At 40.0% G+C, this 27989-nt stretch overlaps 1 protein-coding gene and 1 long non-coding RNA gene across 3 annotated transcripts; one reads left to right on the top strand and one right to left on the bottom strand.

Annotated features, from left to right (window-relative positions):
- galnt7 (UDP-N-acetyl-alpha-D-galactosamine: polypeptide N-acetylgalactosaminyltransferase 7) lies at positions 1 to 27949 on the bottom strand. Of its 2 annotated transcripts, none has more exons than XM_032539353.1 (15): positions 27350 to 27949; positions 21380 to 21491; positions 19324 to 19642; positions 15345 to 15511; positions 15102 to 15232; positions 14023 to 14102; positions 12808 to 12990; positions 10392 to 10509; positions 10163 to 10285; positions 9266 to 9381; positions 7275 to 7377; positions 6923 to 7021; positions 5353 to 5481; positions 5231 to 5261; positions 1 to 2335 (listed from the first exon to the last, which is right to left on the bottom strand). In XM_032539353.1, the coding sequence occupies exons 1-15, from the start codon at positions 27470 to 27472 to the stop codon at positions 2229 to 2231; spliced, it is 1941 nt and encodes a 646-aa protein (XP_032395244.1). In that variant the 5' UTR covers positions 27473 to 27949; the 3' UTR covers positions 1 to 2228. The 2 variants fall into 2 exon arrangements, with proteins under 2 accessions (XP_032395244.1, XP_032395241.1); XM_032539350.1 differs by lacking the exon at positions 12808 to 12990 and adding an exon at positions 12369 to 12551 and having other exon boundaries at positions 27350 to 27947.
- Positions 14684 to 17042, top strand: LOC116704189 (uncharacterized). Its single transcript, XR_004335616.1, has 3 exons — positions 14684 to 14694; positions 16418 to 16422; positions 16813 to 17042. It is a non-coding gene; the product is annotated as an uncharacterized LOC116704189 (long non-coding RNA).
- Positions 27950 to 27989: the final 40 nt, after the last annotated feature.

The raw sequence follows: 27989 nt of genomic DNA, 5'->3' as shown, positions 1-27989 counted from the left end.
GTAGTAAAAATCAGGTCTTTTATTTGCTCAATCACCCACTGTTTAGCCCATATTATTAAATTTCTGCTATAAGTTAGATATTTACATCATTCAAGGCCCTTCACAAAATACATCATGATCTTAACAAAAAAATATATTTACATTGTACAAAACATTGCATCCATGATCACCTATACACCAAACCCTCTTTCCCTTGCAAAAACAAACCAAAAAACCCACATGTTCTTCTTCTTGTTTTCCACAACAGAAGTTGTGTATTTCTCACAAGTATTAATCCCCAGCCAAACAACCCAGAGTGATATTTTTATTTTCAGACAGTAGGGCTGGGCAATACATCGCTATCATATCGATATCGATATATGTGGCAAGATATCGTCTTAAATTTTGGATATCGTAATATCCTGATATGAAGTGTTGTCTTTTCCTGGTTTTAAAGGCTGCATTACAGTAGAGTGACGTAATTTTATGAACACACTAGACTGTTCTGTTTTTTTATTTGCAGTTACTCACATAGTTATTATATCAACATAGCTAATGATTATTTATCAAAAATCTTATTGTGTGCATATTTTGTGAAAGCACAAACGTTCAACCCTACAATATCGCCACAATATCGATATTGATGTATTTGGTAAAAAATATCGGCATATTTGATTTTCTCCATATCGCCTAGCCCTATCAAACAGACAGTAACTATGTCACAGATTACTGGTCAGCTACTGAATTATCATCAAGGCTGTTAGTAAGGCAGGCAGTTCATAAGTCCTTTGTCAGTCAAATTACTGTTCTTAAAGACGTGCTCTCCTCAACATGTTTAAGTAACACTAAGCATCTCTGTGTTTGTAAAAGTTGATGAAAAGGAATTCAAACCAATGGAAAACTAATAGAAGTGAAAGGCAACTAATGAAATTGAACAAAATAAAGACAAGTTACTTTTATTCATGCTATTGTGCATTTGAGAGCTTCCTCTTTCAATGGCATTGCAGGAATGGACTTGAGATGAATGAAGCTTTATGTAGGACTCAAGCATTGCTTGTAGGGCTGGGTATCTTTAAAAAAAATTGATGATACCAGTACCAATACCCATAGAATACTTCATCTGAAATAATCCTTCCGCATTTTACGCCACAGGCGTGTAGTATAGCCATACTTTTGAAAGTTTGGTGGCATCTTTAATCAGGGATGTTAAGAATGCCTTTCACAGACTCCGGAGTGCAAATGTGAAGAAATAGTACAATTCAATACTAGAATATGTCAGTGTCCAGCCTATTTACTATGTGCCTGTTGGAGCTTTGCTTACATCTCATTGGCATCTGGGCACGGCCTCTCCCCGGCCCCAGAACAAGGTTTGTACGTATTTTGGCTGACATTACAAAATTGGCCTATTGGTGAAGCAGATGACCAAGCTGAGAAATACTCTTTACATGTTGATTGTTCCATACATGCAAGGATGATTGCTCTATGAACAGACTTGGCTCATCTGACTATTCTTTCTTTAATATATCCAATAAATGCTTAGTTTTTGACATCCTATTTTAACTAACTATTCCAACCCGGAAGCCATTTTATGTCCCCAGCGTATGTACAGACTTGGTTAAAACACCTAGTAAAACACACTGATGTTTCATAGAATCCTCCACCACTAAAAAGGACTCCTTGGTTGATTGAAAAGGTCTAATAAGAGCGAGACTCTTCAATAGTCAGAGTTGATGTGACTCATTTCATTAATCAATTTAGTGGTTGAAAAGAACAAATAGACAGTGTAAACAAAACCACTATGAAGGACAGCGACAGAAAACAGAAGGACAGAGACGGAGTCTACTATGTCTTAGTTCAGTGTTTATCCAACAGGACAATTGGAGGACCAGTAGCTTCAGCCTCCATACCAACCACCTGGAGTCACCTGGAGTGTCTATGTGTCTGTAGAATGCGGGAGTGTATGAACCAACAGTACCAACCCACTTTTGGGTTGAAATTGTTAATAGTCGATACTCAGTGTCTTTCAATGGGGACATTTTAACTCCCTCATGTTGGAGGTGCACTGATACTTAACTGGCTCATTAAAAAAAAAAGTATTTTTCTTTAAAGGACAGTATCAGCTTGATATATCTGTAAACTTGTAGTATAAATGTATTTAGTGGTGTGTGTTTGTGTGTGTGTGTGTGTCGTCAGTCACCATGTTTCTCTCTAAGCTTCCAGTGGTTTTCTATGTGCAAGTGGTTCAGTCTTCAGACAGCCACTATGTTGTTCATCTCCCATTTCTGGGTGGTTTTACTGTTGTCACAGTCTGATATGAAGACTTTGTGGAGCAGGTCGGAGCGGTCCAGACATTTCCCTGTTAGGAGAACACAGATGAACATTACTATTAGCAGTTGTTACGGGGATTCAGAAGCCCAGCCTCCCATATGGATCCCTGAAGGTGGACATTTTCCAAAGGGGTTTGTGTTCCAATATGGATGTGTTTAGAGGTACTCAACTTTAGAACATTTGAGCTTGTCTAATTTAAGGCAATGTGATAGTGATGTTATGTCTCAAAGTGGAGATTGTTTCAATATTCCACAGCAGCTACATCTGAAACATGACTTCAACAGTCACAAAATTATGTGACTAATGACGTTTGAGATGGTTTTATCTTGTTTTGTTTTTGAACAATTGGTTGGTTTGTAACTGCTCTGAACCTGTGTGGTTCACTGACTGACACACAGTCAAACACAGTGGGTTGTTGTAGTGATGGACTTTTAAAACGTATTTGCAATTGCACAAGCTAAATTACTATAATTAACCTAGGTATGGTTGCTGATAGTGCAATTGAGTGTTTAAAAAAGGTTAAATACGACTGTTCAATCACAGCAGATTTATTCTGTTTTCTTGCCATCCCAACTCTCTGTGATCTCATTTAGTGTTTCAATAGGGCCAATACAATTTTTTGAGGCTGATACTGTTTAAAAAAAAATATATATATATACAGTGGTGTGAAAAAGTGTTTGCCCCCTTCCTCATTTCCTGTTCCTTTGCATGTTTGTCACACTTAATTGTTTCGGAACATCAAACCAATTTAAACAATAGTCAAGGACAACACAAGTAAACACAAAATGCAATTTGTAAATGAAGGTGTTTATTATTAAAAGGTGAAAAAAAATCCAAACCATCATGGCCCTGTGTGAAAAAGTGATTGCCCCCCTTGTTAAAACATACTATAACTGTGGTTGTCCACACCTGAGTTCAATTTCTCTAACCACACCCAGGCCTGATTATTGCCACACCTGTTCACAATCAAGGCATCACTTAAATAGGAGCTGCTTGACACAGTAAGGTCCACCAGAAGATCCTTAAAAGCTACACATCATGCCGAGACCCAAAGAAATTCAGGAACAATTGAGAAAGAAAGTAATTGAGATCTATCAGTCTGGAAATGGTTATAAAGCCATTTCCAAAGCTTTGGGAATCCAGCGAACCACAGTGAGAACCATTATCCACAAATGGCGAAGACATGGAACAGTGGTGAACCTTCCCAGGAGTGGCCGGCCGCCCAAAATGACCCCAAGAGCGCAGCGACAACTCATCCATGAGGTCACAAAAGACCCCACAACAACGTCCAAAGAACTGCAGGCTTCACTTGCCTCAGTTAAGGTCAGCGTTCATGCCTCCACCATCAGGAAAAGACTGGGCAAAAATGGCCTGCATGGCAGAGTTCCAAGGAGAAAACCACTGCTGAGCAAAAAGAACATCAAAGCTCGTCTCAATTTCTCCACAACACATCTTGATGATCCCCAAGACTTTTGGGACAACATTCTGTGGACCGATGAGACAAAAGTGGAACTCTTTGGAAGGTGTGTGTCCAAGTATATCTGGCGTAGAAGGAACACTGCATTTCATAAAAAGAACATTATACCAACAGTAAAATATGGTGGTGGTAGTGTGATGGTCTGGGGCTGTTTTGCTGCTTCAGGACCTGGAAGACTTGCCGTGATAAAAGGAACTATGAATTCTGCTGTCTACCAAGAGATCCTGAAGGAGAATGTCCGACCATCTGTTCGTGTACTCAATCTGAAACGAACTTGGGTTCTGCAGCAGGACAATGATCCTAAACACACCAGCAAGTCCACCACCGAATGGCTGAAGAAAAACAAAATGAAGACTTTGGAGTGGCCTAGCCAAAGTCCTGACCTGAATCCTATTGAGATGTTGTGGTATGACCTTAAAAAGCCCGTTCAACCCTCTAATGTAACTGAATTAGGACAATTCTGCAAAGATGAGTGGGCCAAAATTTCTCTAGGACGCTGTAAAAGCCTCATTGCACGTTATCGCAAACGCTTGGTTGCAGTTGTTGCTGCTAAGGGTGGCCCAACCAGTTATTAGGTTTAGGGGGCAATCACTTTTTCACACAGGGCCATGATGGTTTGGATTTTTTTTCACCTTTAATAATAAACACATTCATTTACAAATTGCATTTTGTGTTTACTTGTGTTGTCCTTGACTATTGTTTAAATTGGTTTGATGTTCAGAAACACTTAACTGTGACAAACATGCAAAGGAACAGGAAATGAGGAAGGGGGCAAACACTTTTTCACACCACTATATATATATATATATATATATATATATATATCAGCCTCAAAAATCTGGCACATATCTGGTAATATTTTTAAACATTTTTGTTAAGATTCCTTAATTATAAAAATATAACATTACAATACTAAATGTCCTCAAATATATATTTGACACTGTACTGTACTGCAAGTTCTTGTTCCTAACTTGCTTATACTGATGTTTCTGTGTTAAACTAATATTGGCCGATAATATCGCCACTGGTTTAAAGAGTTTAACTACACAAAGGGTGAAAATTCTGCGTGTGCCTAGTGGTTGCTTCATGCTCGGTCTGATCAGATGGCAGTGTTTTCTCCTCAAACTATACCAGAAGGACTACAGCAAGGGGTTCCCACACATTTTACTGGACAAAATCTCAAAACCTTTGTAAGACTTTTTCAGGTTTTCCCCCAACATGGAAACCCTTTACAGACCACACTAACAGTAGTGTGACACCATCAATGACTTATAGTTTTCAGAGTGTGAGATTTTGAAAAAAACTTAATTAAAATGAAGGCTTCCTAATTTTCCTTCCACTGGCGACATGATTATTATCAGTGACACTGATGACAATGAATCACTGTGTGAAAACTATATGAAAACATAGTTAAAATGAACACTGTTAAAATAGTGCAGATTTTACCTGTTGGTACATGAGTGAATCGATGGAGATCCTGGATAAGCAGAGGGAAAGAGAGAGAGTGGGTGAATTTTTCTTTATTCCAATACTTTCTACTTTCTGTCTAGTGTGCATGTGTGTCTCACCTTAAAGTATTTCCACTCAGTGTTCTGGTTCTGATCACAGTGTGTGACGATGACCGCTGAATTATCACTTCCTCTAGTCAGGCACTGGTCATACTGCATCAACTGGTTGGCTTCATTGATACGGAACAACTAAACCCACACACAGCGCACACAAATTAACACATCACAGAGTCTAGTGTAAAGTACTAGCTGCTAGGGACGGGCATTTGATGGAATTTTCTTAGTTGATTGTTGGGAGAATTAACAAACGACTATCAATTAATCATTAATGCTTTCTATATTAAAATCATTTCTTTAACTTGATATAAGTTAAAAATGCAATGAAAATACAAAATTACAGCATGTTTTTTGTCGATTTGATCTTTATTTCAAGACGAAGAACTTGCGGCAGTTAAACTGGACGTTCGGTTAGGCTAAACTTGAAGATATATGCGCTGCGATGCTCTAAAGCAGAGGAACCTGCAGCTGCGAGCCGGTGTTTCCAAAATATTAAAAAATTGTTAAACAATAACTTGACCAAAAAGATAATAATACTTAGATCTGGCAGGTTTTGTGAAATGTAACTCAAAACTATCCAAGGCAAGGAGTCGAGAAAGAGGGTGAGAGCGATAAGTATGCCTAACAATTTATTAGGCTACTTAAAAAAGCCTCATAAAAAATAACTAGTAACTGACATACAACTTCTACACCAGTCTACTTCACCGTGATCTCTGCATGACTACTTTTGAAATCAAAACGGAAACTTGCAGGTAACTTAGTATGGCGTCAAATATTGCCCATGGGTGGTAAATTGTTTAATTGCTGCCACACAGTGAAAATCATTTAATTTCTTCAAGACTCACACTACGCAACGCAACCTGCATTAGTTTAATTGATAACAAATTAACATGATCAACGAAATTCTTAAAGATCAATTCGATAGTTGATTAAATCATGCCATCCCTACTAGCTGCCCTGAGGCCATTAAAAATCTGTATCTGGCAAAACTAGCAGGGGTTTGTTCCAGAAAGTGGGAGTACTGACAACTCAAAAGGCCCTGACATGCCAAGCAGAACGCTAAGAACAAGTGGAGGCAAAGGTCAACTGTGGCGTTGAGTTTGTTAAACCTGCTGTTTGGGACAGATTGCATTGTTTTGTAAAACCTTAACTAAACAATTTTGTTGTGGTGTTTCTGAATATTTTGGTTGACAGAATCTTGCTTTACAAGCTCCTTATGTGTAAGATAAGATGAGAAAGACCTGGGACTCTGGGGATGACTGGTATTATAAAAAAAGACTGTGGTAGACAGCAATGCACACCAATAAATAATAACCTGTCTGACCAAAACAACTAATACTCCTATATAAGAAGTAGTTTTGAGGATAAAAATTAAGGATTTCTGATGGAGCTTGGCAACTTGAGACATGGACAAAATAAGAAAAAACACTTCTTTACTAAGGGACATGGAGTTCAATTGCCTTGTTCTTCAACAAGCAAACCTAACTAGATCAAGACCATCTCCATCTGGACCGAACAGAGCTACAGGAGACAAAGCAACACACCACATTAGGCACAGTGTGTGTGCTATTACCTGGTTACCCCCCATCCTGTGGCACGGTCCTATTTCCACATTGCCTCCATTGGTATGTCCCATACTGTCAATACAGTAACTTGTCTCAAAGCCTCGAATCTACACGCACATAGATAGGACACACACACACACACACACACACACACACACACACACACACACACACACACACACACACACACACACACACACACACACACACACACACACACACACACACACACACACACACACACACACACACACACACACACACACACACACACACACACACACGATATTACAAAAAACGAGCCGTCAAATAACCAGGAAGGAAACAGTACTATAGTGCTGTGTGTGAGTGTGTGCCTACCTCTCCCCATTCTACATTTTTTGGAGGCAGAGGGTAGTGCAGTGGAATGTCATACGCTATTTCCTCCATGAACCACTTAAAGCTCTTGCATCGATGTTCCTCCCTGACAAAAAGTCCAGCCAACAAACAACAAACCATTAATCACAATCAATGAACTTAGTTTGACTGCAAGCTAATTATGTCTCCATTTCTAACCAATTCCAAATAACAGACAATGGAATTTCATGGATCGTCAGCTTATTCAAAATGTTAAGAATCTTTAGTGTCTAAAGTAGTATTCAAGGCTTAAGGCATATTTTTAAATGCATAAATAAATGGATAGCATGAGTAAATGAATAAAATATACACTATGACCACAACTGACACAAACATGAAAACTAACGTTTCAACACCTGTGTCTTCATCCGAGTCAAAATGGACAAAGGCAAACACATACACTACATAGTGTGCAATTTTCATTGGATAATTGGTTGAACAGTATTTAAAATTCTATTAGATACTGGATACTAAGGGTGGGAGTTGCCATAGTCAATGCCCAAGTGCCACATCCCATTAAGCCACACTGCACTTAGTATGGAGCTAGAACAGTGACAGTAAACTGAGGTATTAAAAATAGAAATTGGCATTGAAACAAGTATTGGCACAGAATATTCAACTGAAAGAAAAAAAAAAATCTCAAAATCCTATTATTTATTTTTGTGTGAACTGTTTATTGTATTTAGACTCAAAGAAATATATAATTCCGACTACAAAATCAGCATATTACAATAAAAAAAAAGGAAAAAATATTAAATAAAATAGGATAAATAAAAAAATACTAATAAAAAAACCTAGATGCGACCCTTACCCCATCCACCTATTATTTTATTTTGATATTTTATTGCGTTATGAGGTCATTTTCCAATTTCAATCTTTACAGATTTCCTTGATTTTAGTTTTTTTTTTTTTTTTTTTTCACTGTCAGGATTTTTCAGGTTTTCAGTTTCAACTTTCGGTCACTATTTTGGCACAGAAGGGTTTGGCTTGAAGGGAGGGACAAGGAGGACGTGATTTACAAATAATTTGCATACTTGTGAGAGTGGCTGTGCGCGCCTATGCCACGCCACTCTACCTGGAAAAAACGGCCTTGAGTCTGTTGTCCTCACAAATGCCTGGAGTGGACCTTATGAAGCATGTGGTTTTGCAAGTTCACCTGCAGCCACCAAATCTCAAGTAAGTCTCTTTACTTCTGCAGTTTTTTGTTGAACACAAGCTAACGTTAATGATAGCTAGCTAATAGTGCATGTCAGGCTAAATTGTGGCTAATAGTAACGTTGGCTAATTTCTCCCGCCCGGGATAAGTCAATCTCAATCTATCCTCTATAATCTAGTATTTTTTCTAGCTATGGTTAGCCTGTGCATAATATCGAGCAACAGCGTAATCCATGTCTTGTGTGTGTGTTGCATTTTTGTACCCTTAACGTTTTTTTTGTTGGTCCAACAAAAGCCAGTACCTAATGTGTTCTTTTGTTCCTGATATGACTGTAGTGCAATGGTTGTGGCACTTGGACACTGACTATGGCAATTCCCACCCTTGGATTATTTATACAATATATTTGAAATCCTGTTGAACCAATTATCAAATGAGACTTGTACACCTGTCGTAGGTTAACTATTTATGCATTTGCCTTTGTCCATTTTGACTCTGATGAAGACAAAATGGTGTTAACATTGGTTTGCACAATTAAAGGCTGCAAATCAATTAGCTTGCTCCAGTCCCCTTTTTTGGAAGTCTGCTCTAAACAGTCGGTCAGTGGACTTTTCTTACAGTATGATCTCTCAATTGTTAACTTTTGTCAGGGACAGCCTAAAAATCCGACAGTGTACAGGGTAAGGTGTGTAACAAGCAAATATATGAGAAATTGTGAATAAGGGTAATCAAATAAGACAAAAGAATAAAAGTCTTTAACATTAACCAGAATTAAACACAAAGTATGCATATTTTGTTTTACCTGAAGCGCTTAAGCTGGCTGATGTCTCCGTAGGCTAGGGTGAGAGTTTCAGGACGACTGGCATAGAAGTAGTCCTTATATTCATCCCACCATACCTCTACCACACGAACATAGTTCTAGACACACACACACACACACACACACACACACACACACACACACACACACACACAACACACACACAAAAAAAAAAAAGAATATCATTCATTGCATATGTACAATAAGCATGCATACACAATTTCCCCCCCAAAAATGGGATTTATAAAGGACAAATGTGGACAGCTCAAGCAGAATTCAGAGTAGGCGCAAAAAGATATTTTTCTACTAGAGCCATTAGGGGGTGATATGAAATAAAATTGCAGACTAAAAGAAAGGTGAGAGATGGAATGTAATAATATTTGTCTATCTGGGTTGACAACCATTTTCATTGACTGTGGGATTTTTTTTGCAGTGCACAGAAAGATCTGTAAAATTGTCACTCAAAAATCACATTTATATACTTAAAGTTGATCAGTTACTTTTGTGATCAATTTTATTTCATTGTAGGCATCATTTTATTTTCCGCTAATGATCTTTACAATTTATCCTGTATTATCAATATCTGAAAAGTCTGTTTTGAAATGAGCATGTAAACTGAATCACAGATTACCTTTTGGACATTTGGAGCCGGTACAGGTGGTACCGGCACAGGTAATTAAGGACATGTCCGCATCCATTTTAGGGCCAAATGTGGTAATGGAAATGAAGCTTGTGGATGTGCACCCATTTCCACATTGAACAAGATTGAAATAACAGAACCATGCTTACAGAGAGATGTAAAATTCTGATAAAAAGAATGCATATGCATATCTTTGAGTGTACAGAGTCTACACAGTTTCAAAGCATGAGTCACTCTACCTTCAGAGTAGGGGACGATCCGACATGTGCAGGTGGAGGGTTCCCTTGCCATCCCTGAAGTCTGTAGATATGTCCGACACGAGAACAGGGTACAAAGAGCAGCTGCCCACCACACTGCCATATCTACATAAAAACACAGAAATAAAACTAACATAATGGAAGTTTTTTGAATGATTTGTTTGTGGCCATTTAGACTCAGTGTGTATAAACTGGTCCATTCCATGTCTACCTTGTATGATATTTCAAAATTTTCTCCTCCCCATATCTGTAGTCCAGGGTCATACAGACCCAGCTCAAAGAAGAAGTCTCTCTCTATAGCAAAGAGACCACCTGCCATGGCTGGAGACCTACAGGTTAAAAGACAGACAGACACATCCACATCCAGAAACAGAAATATAGACACATACTCAAACAGGTGCATCACTGTCACTATCACTGTCATAACATCATCTTTTCTTTTGAGGTTGGTCTGAATCCAACATTAAACAGTTCATTTCTGTCTAAACATTGGCATCTACATTGCCTTTACTTAAAGGTGACCTATCACTATTTTCCGTAATCCCGTCATATCTAAAATGTTACAATGTCAAGTATTTATGTTAAATGTGTCCAAGCATCAAATAATGAGGTAAATGTATTTCAGAGAAATCCCCATTAGACAAAACATTGGCTTTCCCAATGTTCAGAACACTCGGGTTTCAAAGTTTTTCTACTTTTGGCGCTGTGTCCCATCACAAGAAGCTGGGTTTCTATGATTGTTTATCTGCGCCAGGCAGGCTACTGTTTTTTTAGGCTAACGCCAGAGAAACTGTAATCTTGGCTGCAAACGTTAATTTCTCCCCCAGTTTGGATCATATCACTGCTGGAACATGTCTGTTTGGGTAGTATTTGGTTAAAAAACCCTTATCTGTGATTTTTGATGGTACAAAGTGCTGATCTATTGCATTACAATCCACTGATAACTGCAAGTAGCTGCATACTAATGCCAGAGAAAGCTGTAATCTTGGCTGAATTTGTTGTTTATTTCTCCCCTAATCCAGGTCCTTTCTTCTTCGTTGCAGTCTCCAGCTGCAACATAGCAGCGGAGATTTCAGGAGACTCTGAGATGCAGAAACGCCAGACTGGGCTTTTCTGGGAGGGGGGCTCAAATAGACAGGCACTCAGACAGAGGGTACATACCGGTGTAGCAGCCATGGGCTGTAGGAGAGGTTTTTTTCATATAAAAGCATGTAAACATGTTCTAGCAGAATCCCAAAATATAAGAATGAATCTGAAACAATGTAATAGGTCACCTTTAAAGCACATTCAGTCAGTTACAGTATTAATAACAACAATGGCGAACACAGAAAGCATAACATCAGACTGAGAGAAACAGAGTCTAAGCACAAAAACAAATTAGCAGAAGCAAAGTGGAGAAAGACTGACAACAAGACATTAATGAAAAAGTGAATGGGGGAAGATGGGGGTGATGGTGCCCAAGTCCGAACCCGATTCACACCAGAAGCTCCCCTGTAGACCCGAAAAAATGTCCCAACACAAACTCCACTTCCTTTCCTTTTAGATTCAGTCCATTTCCAGCCATCCATTATGCCTAGCCCATTAGACTCCCTGCAGTTCAAGAAGGCTAAAAAGAAAAGGTAGATTCAGACTCCCATAAAAGGAAAAGACAAATTCTTTCTTGTTTTATGGGTAAATTGGCCCACATAACCTTAGTTTCAGCAAAAACATGAGAAAGCCAGACTAAGCAGTAGCTAATGGGAGTAAATCCCACTAAATTAAATAAACAAGCCCTTAACACAGTGTGGTGAAACCAACACCGATTAACCCCCAGTAGTAGAAACATTGAAGCACACAGGCAGGCAGTGGACAGGACAGGAGTGAGCTACTCCCCATCAGAGGAGTGAGACAGTTTTGGTTTAGTTGGTTAGTTGCGATATGCAATAAGGGTTTGACTTGTATACAGTATATATTTTTGTTAGATTTAAAGTTGGTATTATTGTTAATATCAGCTGATGGTACCCATACTCACTGGTCTTTATGAGTTTTTTTTTAAGGTTCTACTGAGATGAGTTTTTTTCTTTCATTTTTACCTCTCTGGTTTAAGATTAGCATTTCTTAACAGGTTAGTTAGGGTAGTAATAGTCTTAATGTCAGACATATCATTAGCATTTGTCCAAATTAGTCAGAAGGCATCGATTTTCTGTACCTATATGGCTCAGTCTGAGTTTTTCTGAGTTTTTTTTCTCGGTCTCCCAAAGGTATTCTCTTCCAGAGCATGCTCCAGTCCCAGGCTCCTCTAGCAAAGCCATCCTCATCTCCTCCACCCTGGGGCTCGATGGTGAACTTCTGGCCGTGGATGGAGTCGATCAGAGGCACCGTACACACCTTTCTGACAGAGTGGGGATGGGGCCAAGCATACAAGATACATGGGGGGAAAGAGGTGTAGGGGTGGTGTACATGAAGGAAATAAAAACAGTAATACGGACAGCAGTGCCAGTCGAAACACAAAGACATTGGGTGGGGTGTCAGAGACCAAGACACAGCAAGACAGTGGAGGATAGGACAGGTGGGATGAAGGAATGGGAGATGGAGACACAAACAGAACAGGGATGAGTGTTAGCATGCTGGCTGTGGTGTGTGTGTACCGGTACGGCTGGGTGGTATGTTTTCTCTTGGCCTTCTCTCTCTGGCTAAGCGGTACTCTCTTCCAGAGCAGGCTCCAATCCCATGCTCCTCTAGCCAGGCCGTCCTCATCTCCACCCTGCTGGGGCTCCATAGTGTACTCATTACCATCTATATAGTCTATCAGTGGTACTGTACATGCTGTCCTACACACGCACAAAAAGACATACACAAACAAGCCTTTGTCTGTATTGCGCTGGGATGATTGATGACTGAGTGAACAATACTCACTAGTGAATTCCTTCCAATGCTCTGTTCAAAGGTTTGCAGAGGAGAGTTTTACAGCTGAGATTTGGAGCTAAGACGTGTCTTGTGTCATTACAAAATCTGAAAGCACTGTGTTAAGGCTAAACAGTTATGTGGCTCACACAGAGAACTCAATCGTAGAAGCTATGCAGGAGAAAGTGCATGGCAAATTAAGGTGCACTTCATATCTTAGAATTATTCCTGGAATGAACAAGACTCTGTTACAGGTCATACTGTACAACTGCAAATACAGTCCTCAGTGCTGGTGGTAGATATTAAAAAGCGGAGCCATCTCTAGTTTGTATCTTTAAAGGGTGATGCTTATTTGCACCTGTGGCCAGAATCCTGTACAGAATCCTGCAACAACAGTGTTTTAGTACACTGTGGCAGCTGAGAGCAGAAGCAGATTAAATACAGTGATCAAAATGGACAACACCTCATACAAATCTGTAAAATACAAGCAACCCATGAATCTCTATCACTGGATCAGGACAGAAAAGATATGCTAAGTTGTGATATTTATGTCTTTGAATAGGCTGCAGTGACCCTGTAGTTTAGAATAAAGGTAAGCACAGATATTTGAGTGACTGGATACCCAAGTAAAGATATGGTAACAGTGTTACTGTGTGATTCAGTGATTACTGATAAACTGTATAAAGAAATGGTAGCATAAAATGATTAATTACAACAACATTAAATAAAGTTCCTAAGTTTCCAATTTTAATAATATCATACTGTCTAAGAAAAAAAGTACCAAATGCATAAAAATAAGAAAGCTGTGCTAAAAGAAAACGTATGATTTAATAAACAGACTGAAATTGAGTATTAAACCAGTCTGTAAACAATCTCTGTTGGATGACAGCCGGCCTCTATAAAGTGGTGTGTCTGTGAGTGTGTGTGTGTGTGTGTGTGTGTGTGTGTGTGTGTGTTACCTGTCTTTTGAAATAGGAGCAACCAGTGGAGCATACCAGTTGATTCCAACCTCACAATGAGCATCCAGGTAGATTAGCACCTACAAAACCAACACACAAACACTTGTATGTCTTTATTCCGTACTGTTTAAGGAGAAGGACACGGTGTCAGTCTGATCAATGCAACTGTTGATCACCTAGCATAAATTGAGGGCACACACTTTGAAGGTAAAGCCACTGATAAATATTCACTAGGGCTGTAATCTCCCAGTCGACTGGTCGATTTATTGGTCGATACGTTCTGGCTCGACCAAAATTCTGTTTTGCCCTGTCTGTTTTGAGTAGGCTATGTGAACATATCAGAGATGGCATATTTCATAGTCTAATAATCGTTTTATAATAACAGTCGCACCCACCCGCAATGACGGTAGCGTTCCCCAAACACACCCAGACCCCGCTGGCTGTTAAGCCTCTATCATACAAACGCAAAAATAATATCACGGAAGGAATTGTCAACTTTATTGCTCAGGATATGAGGCTCATTGCTGTTATGGAGGGCTGAGGTTATAAGAAGTTGTTAATATACAGCGCGCCACACAATCATGCATGGACTACCACAAAATGTGAGGGACTCAAAGAGAAAGTTTCCGAGTTAATGCAACACAGCAAGGCACTGAGCTTGACCACAGATATGTTTAAATATACTGTATATATTAAAGTGGACGTGCCTTTTGTGTTTAAGAGTAAAAGCTTTAAATGAATAGTCTATTCGTGTCTCAGCCGCGAATGTCCTAGGTTCAGCCGCTCCGTGCGAGGACATGCACAGAGCGCTGATGCAGCGCTGTCAGAGCCGACAGACGAGTGGCATTTCAGTGCAAAATAATTAGGTCAAAAACATTTAATATACTGCAAATAGTCTACCAGGACAAGTACTGCGGGACAGTACAGTTATTTAAGATAACGGCCCCCCCCAGTCGATTTTTGTCAAAATTTCAGGACTTTAGTCGACCAAGACTTTCTTTGGTTGATTACAGCCCTAATATTCACACATTATTAACAGTAATTGTGGTCAGAGCAGTAGCAGTAAGATAATATGATACCTGTCCTTTTGTGGCCTTATGGGCTCCTATACTCCTGGCCTGGATCAGTCCTTCTCTCTTCTCATTTCTGAAGAGTTTTACAAGACCGTTCCATTGCTTGATGTAGTCCTCCAAACGTTCCTTGAGATGGGCTACACACATTTATATTATACTGATAAGGAATTGTTCAAGAGATGACAAGGTAACAAAGTATACAACACCTCCTCCCCAACCATATATTGTATGTGAGGAAAGTAAACCCACCTTTGTTGCTGAAGTCATCTATCATGACAATCTCAGCCAGGTATTTCCTGGGAGTCCTCTTGATGACACTGTGGATGGTTCTCATCAGTGTAGACCAGCCTTCATTATGGAAGACTATCACCACACTAGAGGTCATCAGTCTGTCATCATAATGCCAGTACTTACACCTGAAGAGGTAGGACAGAGTGCCAGGTGCAAGTCAATTACATTCATGGAACAGGCTGTTGCTATCTCTCAACTGCAACTTCTTGTCATGTCATTAGATTTGTAGGTGAGTCCAACATGAGGGAAAATAGTCAATTCGACAACACTGTAGTAAATAGTTTTGGTTCATCAAAAAGCTTTCTCGTTAGTAGTAGAGTAGTAGGTAGAGAAGCTAATGCAGGACCAATTAGTGCATAACAAGTCACCAAAATGAAGGGGGTTATATTCGTGCAGTAAGACGTAAGTGTCTTATGAAAGAATGTTCTTCATTAGGCGGAGTGGATTCAAATAATTGCACAGACTTACTTTCAATGCAAAATCAGTAATTGCAGCATCTTTCTAAAAGTCAACGAGTAATCAAGTTAAATAATCGTGATTTTATTATTGACCTAATTATTAACATAATTAAGCAGCCTCTAACTGAAAGGTGCCAATATTAACTTTGTCTTCCTGTTTGAGCTTCAAATTCTTGATTGGGCGGGACCGTTTTATGTGTACAGGCATAGGTGGAAGGTCATAAACAAGCAATTATTGCAAAGATTGCCAGGCTGGCCACCTCTCTCAATAGTAAAAGGAATCTTGAATCTTTACATTGAGGAAATTAAAATGTCTTTTGAAAATACAAAACATGTAATAATTCCATAGCTGAGGTCGTGCTGATGGGGAGGGGTTTGGTAAAGTATGGTGTTAGATTTCCACCAGGATGGCAGACACAAAGTAGGATAGCTAAAACATCTTTCTTGATAGTTTTGTTTGTTTGAAGGGAATGTCTTTAATGTGTGGATGTAGATTAGTGGTTTTTCTCAGTCTAGCCTTGAGAAGTTGAAATAATTTGACCAATGTTTGACATACTGTAGGTATGTAGGTAGGCTAGGTAATAATAAAGGTTTAGGGCATTCAATCTTCCAAGAGCTTGTAGAAGTTTGTTTGACTTATGATTTCCAGTAAAATGTGGTGACTGCTAACTTGAGAGAGAAGAGCCAGCCTAAGGGTGGGTGCACGGAGTTCAAGTATAAAGATGGTTGATAGTTGTATGATCATTTCTTGTTATGAGAGGGTTTTTGTGTTTTCATTTGCCCTTAAACCTTTAGTGCAGAACTTTTTAATATTAATGAAAGTCCATTACATTCAAACCACTGCCAAATGAGTTGCGTTTGTGGAAGGATTGTATCACGTGGACGCGCCTACAGTGTTGTTGTCATAGAAACTACGCACTATAACTTTAACCTGTCAGTAGTGGGTGAAATATCCCCCCACTAATAAGCCTGGTTGACACCAGACCCTTCCCCGTTGTAACTGAGATTGGGTCTGGGGAAGGTTCATTCACAGCACATTTCCAAAGGGGCATCACAAACAGACGCCGCTGAAATGCCTCTGGGCGCAACTGGATAGTCCTTTAACTAATCAGGCCGACGATCCAGGTGATGTAGCAGCGACAGCAGCATCAACGGGTTGCTGCGCTTTGGTGGCCATCATGTTGAATGTAAACAAAAAGCTGCTCGTCATTGCTGCACTATAGTCATCGTGTGAAGCCCGCCTCAATGGTTGTGATTGTTGCCTCAATTGGGGAAAATTGAAAATGGGCTTGAACGGGCTCTTGGCCAGACTGACTTGCAGAGCAAATCTCAAATATGCCGCAAGTTTGTCAGGGTTTTCCCCGGCTACCAACTAATGTGTAGACTCTTGGCACTTTATTTTCTAAAATATAACATGTACACTTCAATTTGTCTGTAGAGGGCGTGGAGTATTTTGATCTATAAATTTAAAGTAAAAACAATCCAAAGACAGACAGTAATATCGTAACAGAGGATGTGGGGTTTTTGATGTGTTCTTGGTTGACTTTTCATGTTTTTTTCTCGGTTTTTATATACACACACATACATATACAATTATATATATATATATATATATATATATATATATATATGTTGGGACCATCAGTTGTGTAGTGCAGAAGTCTGGTTGATACACAGCCGACAGATTGGACAACTGTTAGAAGTCATATTATTGCAAAAACCAATCAGCTAAGTAAAGAGAAACGAGTGGCCATCATTACTTTAAGAGATGAAGGTCAGTCGGTCCGGAAAATTGAGAAAACTTTGAATGTGTCCCCAAGTGCAGTCACAAAAAACATCAAGTGCCACAACAAAACTGGCTCAGATGAGGACCGCCTCAGGAAAGAAGACCAAGAGTCACCTCTGCTGCTCAGAATAGGTTCTTCCAAGTCATCAGCCTCAGAAATCGCAAATTAACAGCAGCTCAGATTAGAGACCAGATAAAAACAGCAGACACAGCAGTTCTAGCAGCAGACACATCTCTAGAACAACTGTTATGAGGAGACTGCGCGAATCAGGCCTTCATGGTCAAATAGCAGCTAGGAAACCACTGCTAAGGAAAGGCAACAAGCAGAAGAGATTTGTTTGGGCCAAGAAACACAAGGAATGGACATTAGACCAGTGGAAATCTGTGCTTTGGTCTTATGAGTCCAAGTTTGAGATCTTTGGTTCCAACTGCCGTGTCTTTGTGCAACGGAGAAAAGGTGACCGGATGGGTTCTACATGCCTGGTTCCCACCGTGAAGCATGGAGGAGGAGGTGTGATGGTATGGAGGTGCTTTGCTGGTGACACTGTTGGGGATTTATTCCAAATCGAAGGCATACTGAACCAGCATGGCTACCACAGCATCCTGCAGCGGCATGCAACATCCCATCCAGTTTGCTTTTAGTTGGACCATCATTTATTTTTCAACAGGACAATGACCCCAAACACACCTCCAGGTGGTGTGAGGGCTATTTGACCAAGAAAGAGAGTGATGGAGTGCTGCGCCTCCACAGTCACCGGACCTGAACCCAATCAAGATGGTTTGGGGAGAGATGGACCGCAGGGCGAAGGCAAAAGGGCCAACAAGTGCTGAGCCTTCTGGGAACCCCTTCAAGATTGTTGGGAAACCATTTCAGGTGACTACCTCTTGAAGCTCATCAAGAGAATGCCAAGAGTGTGCAAAGCAGTAATCAGAGAAAAGGGTGGCTACTTTCAAGAAACTAAAAGACATATTTTCAGTTATTTTATACTTTTTTGTTAAATACATAATTCCGCATGTGGTCATTCATAGTTTTGATGCCTTCAGTGATAATCTACAATGTAAATAGTCATGAAAATAAAGGAAACGCATTGAATGAGAAGGTGTGTTCGAACTTTTGGCCTGTACACACGCGCGCGCGTGCGCACACTCTCGCGCACACACCTACACACCTACACACACCTACCTTCTGGAAACACTGTGTGGGACTGAGAAGTGAATTGACACCAAACATAGTGCATCCGTAATGTGGCAATGTAAAGGACTGACTCATGTTTAATCTTCAAATGTCAGACCATCTTAACTGGTCTTCACCGTTTGTTCAGTGGGGTGTAACCACCACTAAGCCTTTTATTGTGTTGCGCTTGTTATTACATCATGTCTCGTGTAACTTTTTGCATGTGTTTTGTGACAAAACGTAGTTTTGAGGCCAGATGCAGGGATTCCTCCTGGTGAAAGATTTACCTTTCACTATCGTTGGTCAGTTAGGTAGTGTTAATTAAACAGAAAGTTGTTCAGTGTGAACAGTACAGGGATGTGTTGATTTTAAAAGTCACGTAGTAAGAACTTTGCTCAATACAGACATGCTGTATTAGGATTAATTTGCAAATGTGAATAGGTGCTGTAATAGTAATTTAGGGCTGACTACAGTTAAGAAGGTGGCAGATATGTAGTCAGTATGAACAGCAGTACTCACTCTTCATGGCGTATGTCACTAATGGTTCTGTCCAGTGAGATCATGTCACTAGCCACCATGTTAAAGCCAAACTCTTTGATGGAAGACTGGATGGCGTCTTTGTACTCTGGACCCAGGACAAAGGGCTTGGCTCCCTCTCCAGGACCGCCGTGGACCCCTTGAGGCTCAGGTTCCTTGGGCTCAAAGTTTCCCAGGATACCTTTCTTCAGGACGGGGCTGGTGTAGGCTTGTGTGTGGGGTTTGAATGTCACATACTGCTGCTGGATCACCTGCTTTTGGTTGGGCTGCTGGTCAGGTTTCTGGGGATGGTTGGCCCCTCCTGGAGACGACAACCAGAAACCAAAAGATGACACACTATCACAACATACTAAGTGCCAAAGAAACTTTACCTTACCTGTATCTTGTCTACATTATGTTCTCTTTATAAGAGGGAAATACTATAAAAAAAAATAGTGTTTAATAAAAAATATTGGTACTCACGGTTTGTGTAATTTGTTTGCATTATTAACAGCTACTAAAGATTTTAAGATTTAAAAGACCATTTCTGATTTTGTAGCATCTAATAGCACCAAATTTCCACCTAGCCTAGGGCTGAAAATGAATTTATGAACATCAAAAGTGATAAAGATTAACTGGGGCAGAATAACAACATTTTGCTGTAACTACAACATAGCATTACAGTACTAGAGTTTCATTCTCTGATACACAAGAGATGACAGTTCTCTGTAGGTTAACAGAACACAAGTGTGAGCGTATGTGTGTGTGCATGTGTGTGTGTGTGATGGGGACAGGCGACAGAATCCTGTGTAAGCAGTCTTGAAATAAATGTGGACCTTCCAAAATTTTAAATCCTTGTTTTTCTACATTATCATTAGTTAGAATAATAATTTAAAGTGATCATTAACACAAATATAACATCATAAAAATGATTAGATAATTAATCATCAACCTTTTGGGTGAGTTGGCAACAACAGGACTGTTCTTTCTTAAGAAGAAGTTGGCCCTATGGGGTCCCTATGCAAAAGCAAAACAAGTTTTACATAGAGTGATGCGAAGGATGAAATGGGATGGAGAGATCTATTTGCAGCCTTCAATTCAATAGAGGATGAAGAGGAGTAAGGAACATTAAGTGTTAATGTCAGTGACATGATTTGAGCTATTGCAGAGTTTTAACTCTTAACATAACATTATCGTCAGCACACTCATTGTAAATGCAAACATCAGCTGCTGCCTCATCAGATGGCGTTAACTGTAACTTAGGCTATTATTAAACAGGCATACGTTAGCTAACAGTTGGCGTTAACAGCAACATTAACGACCAATAAAGTCACTAGCAAACTTACAGATTCCCCGTTGCAGCTGCCCTGAGGTTAGAGGCTAGCAGATCAGGGTCTGGCTCTACTTTGCGTTTTCCTGCCGTTTGTTTACTTGATGTAACGTTAAAAATCTAAAACATTAAACATAAAACATTACATGACTCTGACAGTCAATACTTGCAGTGACCTTGTCGTTCATTGTAACATTTGCATTCTTTCATCCTACCAAATTTGTCCCAAAATGTATTATCATCGTCCCTGACCGTTTTTTTATGGCCCCGGGAATAGCGGAGGTCCCCTGGTCATGTGGATGCGCCGATAGTGTTGTTGTCATTACTCATAAGAGCGACAGAAATTATGCACTGTAGTTTTAAACATGGTGAAATATCTTAACTGTAACATAAATAGAGTTGTAGAGATCTTAAACCTCTTTTAGACCATGAGTGTAAAAAAAAACATAAAAAACAATTGTGGTCTGTTGAGTAAATTCAACAGTTTCCAGACCTCTGGGTGTTCACTAGCCTTCATTAACTCTCTAACAAACGTTTTCTGATAAAGTGCGCCACAGTTTTCGTACCTTTAAACAGATAAATGTCACAGAAAAAAAGAAATTGTGTATATCAGGATCAGTAAAATGGCAGGTTTCCTTTAAAACCTGCACCTTAATGAGACTGACTCTTTTTGAGAATGTAGGAGCTGGGTTTGTTTATGGGATGTTTTAAAACGGAACGGTGTCTCACCATGTTTGAGTCTGATGGAGTTGAGGTCGACCTCCACCCCTTCCACATGAGGCCAGGGCACCACAGGCTTAAACTGATCTACTAGGTCGCCTTTAGGCAGCACACTGTCATCCTTTACAGAGGGATACAACAGAAGGTATTATACAGTACATTTAACAGATGCACATTATTAAAACAGAGAATAATACTGTTGTAAACATGCTGGGACAAAGAAATTATTGAAAAATAAAACAGTATGACTAAATATGGCTATGGACTAACTATAGGTCTAGTGACGGTGAGCAGTATAAAACACATATGGTTCAGCACAAAACGGCTATGTGTATCTAGGCCTGTCGCGATAGTTAGAGATGGGAAGTAATACTTCATTACTGTGCTGTTACTAGATTTTTCAGATAATTTTACTTTACTATTTATTTTTGTGGCAACTTTTTACTTTTACTCCTTTCATTTTAACACAAAAATCGGTATTTTCTACTCCTTACATTTTACAAAATTGACTTGTTACTTTACTTTTGTACAAAAGGTTGTCATGTCGGAGAATAGCGCGGACACACGCCTCACAGCACTTACTGTTAAAACATAAGTTTGGAGACACTACCTTATTTAACCATTAAATTAACAGATATTTTTGTGTCGGTGTAGTAGTTTATATAGGCTAAGCAGTTTATATATGTCTAAGCACCGCCGGCTGCTAACCCCTACTAGAGACCAATCTTATTTCTCCAGGTTGGAGGACGGCTCATTTTTTTTGTTTGTAGCTCATTGTTAACCTTACTACGTTACACAAGATGCATCATTTGAGATTTAATGTCATTTTACCATAGAGTAATTGATCCCAGAAGTTTGAATCTGTGAATATCTTTCCTACTTTGCTCACGTTTATCAAGATTATGAATCCGTGCGCACAGTTTGTTAAACCGAGAGCACGGATTATGAATCATGCGCACGGTTTTTAGTTTTTTATCACAGAATTCTTTTTTTTGTTTTGTCTCTCAGCTGACCCCAGGGGGGCTCTGTAAAAAAAAGAGACTAGCTGTCTGGTGGATAATCAGTTGAGATATTGTGTGTCTGTAGTTCTGGTACATTTAAATTAAGTTAGCTAGTGATTTTGTTGTGTTCTTCACCTGTTACCTAGGTTACACCTGGCTGTTGATTCGATATAATGGCGATTGTTGAACGCCCTTGCTCAAGTTTGTATTTTAGGTGCATTATTTACATGCTACAGTTACACTGCATTAAGATAATGGAATAGTGGGTTTATTGTTATTATTTGCTAGCATATACGATTCCTATATGCATTGTGCATGGTAGCCTTTACAATGTTACTATTTGCACGCCCGCCCACACACACACACACACACACACACACACACACACACACACACACACACACACACACACACACACACACACACACACACACACACTAACTCAACAGCACAACACACACACACACCACACACACACACACACACACACACACACACACACACTTTGTACTGTTGCTGACTGTAATAGCATCAACAGAGAGAAGTTGTCTCCGTCTGTGTGTTAACAGACACACCTGGGGCAGAGTTGGAAACCAGAATCAGCTTTAAATACAATCCTAATCTAGTCCTCACTAACAAGTTTCAAATCATTTCACTTGAGTTACCATTATTATTGTTGTTTGAGTCGTCAATTCCAAATTCAATCTAATTGTTAATACACTAGGCTACTGTACGTTGCACTTGATGCACAACTACAAGACAACTCAACAGATTCCCATCATCCTCTGCCTTATCTGAGAGAGATGTTTGAGATAGTAGACCATGCATCAAGAATAACTCCTGGTCAATGTGCTGCGTAATTCTAAAATATAGGGAACTTCTTAAAAAAAGAAACTTGATCTGTGAATTCTCGCAGAATCACAACTGAATTCATATCTTGCTACTCAGTCAGAATCTTATTAACCTGGAGTCCCAGTCTCTGTCACAATAATCAAATATGATGTTTTAGGCCTATTGGCAGACATCCATTTAAAATGTAGCCAATGGCAGATAAAGAACTTTTGTCCATGTCCACTGAAGTTTCTCAGCTTACACTCTAAACATGGTTGTCATTCACAAGGCTACTTTTACTTTTATACTTTAAATAAATTTCCAAGCCTGTATTTTGTTACTTTTACTTGAGTAAAGAAGTTAAATCAGTACTTTTATGAGTATTTTTTACACAAGTATCTGTACTTCTACTTGAGTACAGGAAGTGAGTACTTTTGCCATCCCTGGTGCTAGTCAATAAATCAATTAATCGCACAATATAAAAAATGAGCATTTTTCGGGTCTCAATAATTTGCATTTGCATGCTTGTTTGTGTTCCTTCTCTCTCTACCAAAGACACTGGATGACCACTCTTGATTCCTTAGCGTAATGAGGAGTGAACCCTCTTGTCAGTTGCATATGTCTTTGTGTGGGGTGGCGGGGTTCCTGCCGTCGAAAAGAAGAAGTATATGACCGATATCCCCTGTGTTACTCGGCGTCCTGTTTTCTTCCTTTTATTCCAAACCACACAGTTGACAGCGTTCCTGTGTAGGCAGGCTCAGACATAAATGCCACGGGATGCTGTGGACCCGTCAGTCTCGCAAGCGCTCTAAGGAAAGTGGCTGCATGTGTCCGATAATGCACAGAACATTACCGGTACAAGCCTACAGCTGTCCGCTGTCAGTGTGTCGGAGGCTCCTGGACGGTGCACTGAGACTTTTTTATCTGCTTGTCGGTCAAGGGTTATTGATCGGTTATTTATTGTTATTAGGGGTCTAAGCCCGAGGATGCGTGCACCGCGGTAATCGCAAGGCGATACACGGTTCACACAGCAGGGCTGTGGAACCCTATTGTTTTCGTAGGGTTTCTTATTTTCCTCCATTATTCTTCTCCGCATAAAAGTGGTGCTGCAGCCTAAACCGTACATGGTGGCAACGCGCCATTTTCAGGACTGTTCCGAAAGTCTGCAAAGACCTCAGTCATAAAAATTGACTCACTTCTACCACTAGGTGGCGCAATAGCAGAGAAAAACACGTTTAGCCCTATAACTCCCAAACCGTACATCGGAAATTTAAGAACCTTACATCCACGCGTTCCCTGGATCCTACTGAATCTCGTGATATAGGCCACGCCCACTTCCGCCTAGACTTTTATGCATGAAAAATAGCGATGTATCCGATTTACTCCTCCGAGACCGTGCAATGGATCTGCACAAAACTTGGCACATAGCATCTCCAGACCAACCTGACAAAAATTGCGCATATTACGGGCAAACAAATTTGTGTAGCTAACTATGAAAATATTAGCTTTGCCATATCTCGCCCAAGATAAATAATATCAAAGCCAAACTTTACAATATTACTTGCTATGACGCCCTGAGGCTCTGTAACACATTTGACGAACATTTGGCCACTAGGGGGCGCTACGAATACAAAAAAGTGTATTTCTCATGAACCGCTCATCCGATTTTTACAAAATTTGATGGATAGCATCTAGGCCCACTCCTGAGGCAGTCCTCACAGTGGGGTAGTGATTGGCGCGCTCCCCGGGTCGCTGGGGACGACTGGCCCGGGGAGGCTTGGACCCCGTTTAAACTGCGTGCAGTTCTAGTTTTCATTGTGCTTTCTTTTGGAAAGCTGGCTGCCAAAAAATCGCCACTTACTAGCTAAGGAATTAGACTGAGGTAAACAATAGCTATCAATAAACAGAAGTGATGTGGTGGCTGGCGTCTGGTGTGTGTTTCCGACCTGCAGAGGAGCAGAAGAAAGTAGCTGCACCTTCGCCAAAATTAAGGCTGAAACCAGAACTACTTTGATTGACAAAGATTTACTCGACATTACTGTTAATTTTGTCACCTATTTTTATATTTAGTCATTCACATATATATTTTTTTGTTAGTCAAGTTTTAGTCCACTAAAAGTCTCATCATTTTAGTCTAGTTTTAGTCAAAAGAAAACTTTGGTATCTTAGTCAAGTTTTAGTCAAAACATTTTAGTCTTTCTGTAAATAATGTTTTTCTGAGATTATTTCTGATAATCATTTCAGCCAAATAGTGTTTCACACATCTCAAATATTGGTTAAATGTCCTAATTACCTGACAATACACACTTGTTGAATATTGTTAAATGCAACTTTGTTAAGCACGTTTTTATATTGATCCTCTTCCTTCATGCAAATACATGTGTACAATACACAGACAAATGTTAGATATGCGCCTGGGCTCCACAGCACGTTGTCTTGTTGCCAGCAGTTGCATAGTCTACATTTACATCTGGCCGTTCTGCTAGGAAGGAAGGAAGGAAGGAAGGAAGGAGAAACTTCCCTTGCCCAGGGCTACACGCTGTAGCAGCTTCTCCAGCAGGTTGAACCAGGCTTCTCCCTCCCTTGCCTGGGCCACATCTCTACCTGAATGCTAGATAAAAAAATGGGGACACGCCGAATCCCTGGGTAATCCGCAGCCGAGCCTGATTGAACCGTAAAGTTTACTGTCATAAAGGTGTGAAGAAACTAGAAAATGTTCCCAAATTAGAAGCTGAAATCAGAGATTTTTTTTCTTCAAAAAGAATAATTGACCAATTAATTGATTATTGAAAATAGTTGGCAATTAATTTAATAGGTCAACAAGTTATCTAATAACTGATTAAGCTTTGCAGCTTTAGCAGTTATCCCAGCCCGTCTGAGCAGCGCCTAAGGACCGTTGCCGACTGAGAACCGCCTGAGAACAGCCTGAGTGTGTGAACCTAGGCCAAGGAAACCTTAAAAATCCCACTAATAGAACTGTGGGAGTAATGTGAGTGGGTTCCTATTTTGTTTGTTCTCATTGACGCAGACAAGGACACACATGCACCTGCCAATGGTTTTACACTATTCCACTAATCTAGTTGTGTTTTTACAGCTAACTGTCATTTTTGACCCCTTGATTACAATGTAACAGAAACATAACAAATACCCATTCATTGAGGTAATAATCCTTTCACCCAACCCTAATTTCACACTTGCACAAATGTTTTTTGTTGCTCCACTATACTTCGGTAGGCGTTTTTACATCATAGGGCCATTTTGTTGCACATAAGCAAAGAATCATACACTGAAAATGCCTTTATGACTTGATATTTAAAGCAACCCTAAAAAAGGCATGAGTGGACACGGAATTGCTTATGAAGAACTTGGTGAAGGCACGCTGGACAAAGCAGAAAACAAGCTTCCAAGTTTCAAAAACATTTTATCTGTATATTACTCACAAAGTTGTGTTCAAGTCACATTTAGAGGGATTCATATTATTTAGAGGGAGTTTAAAACCAACCATTGTTACTGGATAATTCTGGGTGTATGAATATAACAATTATTTTCTTTTTTGTAAAGTGTATTCAGCAAAGTTTCTGGTACAAATAACGTTAGCCGGACTTTTGGTAAAGCTGTTGGTTGATGTTCAAGACAGTTCCGCCTTAACGGCGCATTAGAACAGTCTGTATGGTGACATATGCGGATATGTATCCTGGAATGAACGTGTGTAATTTAGGAATGTAACGTTAATGTAAACAGTAATATGTAAATAGAGCTAACGTTACTAGTATTTAACGAGGGTGGATGCAACTGTAACATTAGCTAAGATACATCCAAATGAGAAAGCCAGCGTCCGTAGCTAACGTTAGCCATGAACAAATCTCCATGACAACCAATGTAAGTTAGTAACGTTACCTAGCTTACGCTGGAGCTGAAGCGTGTTCTGATGTCGTTGTATTAGGAGTGATGATTTATACAGAATCCACGACAACTCATATTTATCAGTCATCGTACATAGACGTTTTTCATAGCTACGTGTATTATACACTTTGAAGTGTTGAGTTGGAGTTATGCTAACACTGATACGTGCAGTTCCCTCTTGGAGACTTAGCAAGCTAGCTAGCTAAATTAAGGTAACGTTACCGGATTGCCGTTTTCAACTTACCCGTTTTCCAAATGGGTTTTCATCGTTGGGCTTCGGCGACAGAGATGACCAGAGCACCACCAAACCAAGAAAAGTCCCAATGACAAGCAAACCTCGCAGAATGAACCCCACTTTTAACCTCATATTGGAAGTTCTTCCCGAGTAGCCAGGCTGCCAACAGCTAGCTAGCTAAACTAGATTAGCCGCTATTGCTCGTACACCTAGCTAGGGCCAGCCGGCTGGCACGATAGGCTATACAATAGCTAACTAGTTAGTTCGCTGCTGATGTTGCAAGTTTGAACAACAAGGCTGGTACTAACGTTATCTTGAAAACAGGCAGTGGTGCGACCGTGAGCTTCCTCTAAAATATTTTGTATTGACCAGGCTGACTGAAACTGCTCCTTTCCGGGGTTCTTCTCCCAGTCTCCGTCTTGACACGGTCCCTCCAACCTCCTAACGTTACTGCTGACAGACACGGCTCAGCGTAGCAGCAGCCCCCCACACATAAGTTTCTGATATGGCTGGACTCGCTCGTGAACTCACGCAAATCAAAAGATGCTTACTTATGGGTTTACTTGTTGTGGAAAGACAAATTAAGAGCGGTCTGTCTGGTTTCCAAACTATGTTAGGTGACGCCCAACCATTATATGGACTGTGGCTC

The sequence above is a fragment of the Etheostoma spectabile genome, chromosome 2, assembly GCF_008692095.1.
Source record: "Etheostoma spectabile isolate EspeVRDwgs_2016 chromosome 2, UIUC_Espe_1.0, whole genome shotgun sequence".
NCBI lineage: Eukaryota > Metazoa > Chordata > Actinopteri > Perciformes > Percidae > Etheostoma > Etheostoma spectabile.
This window is presented reverse-complemented; position numbering and strand designations above follow the sequence as displayed.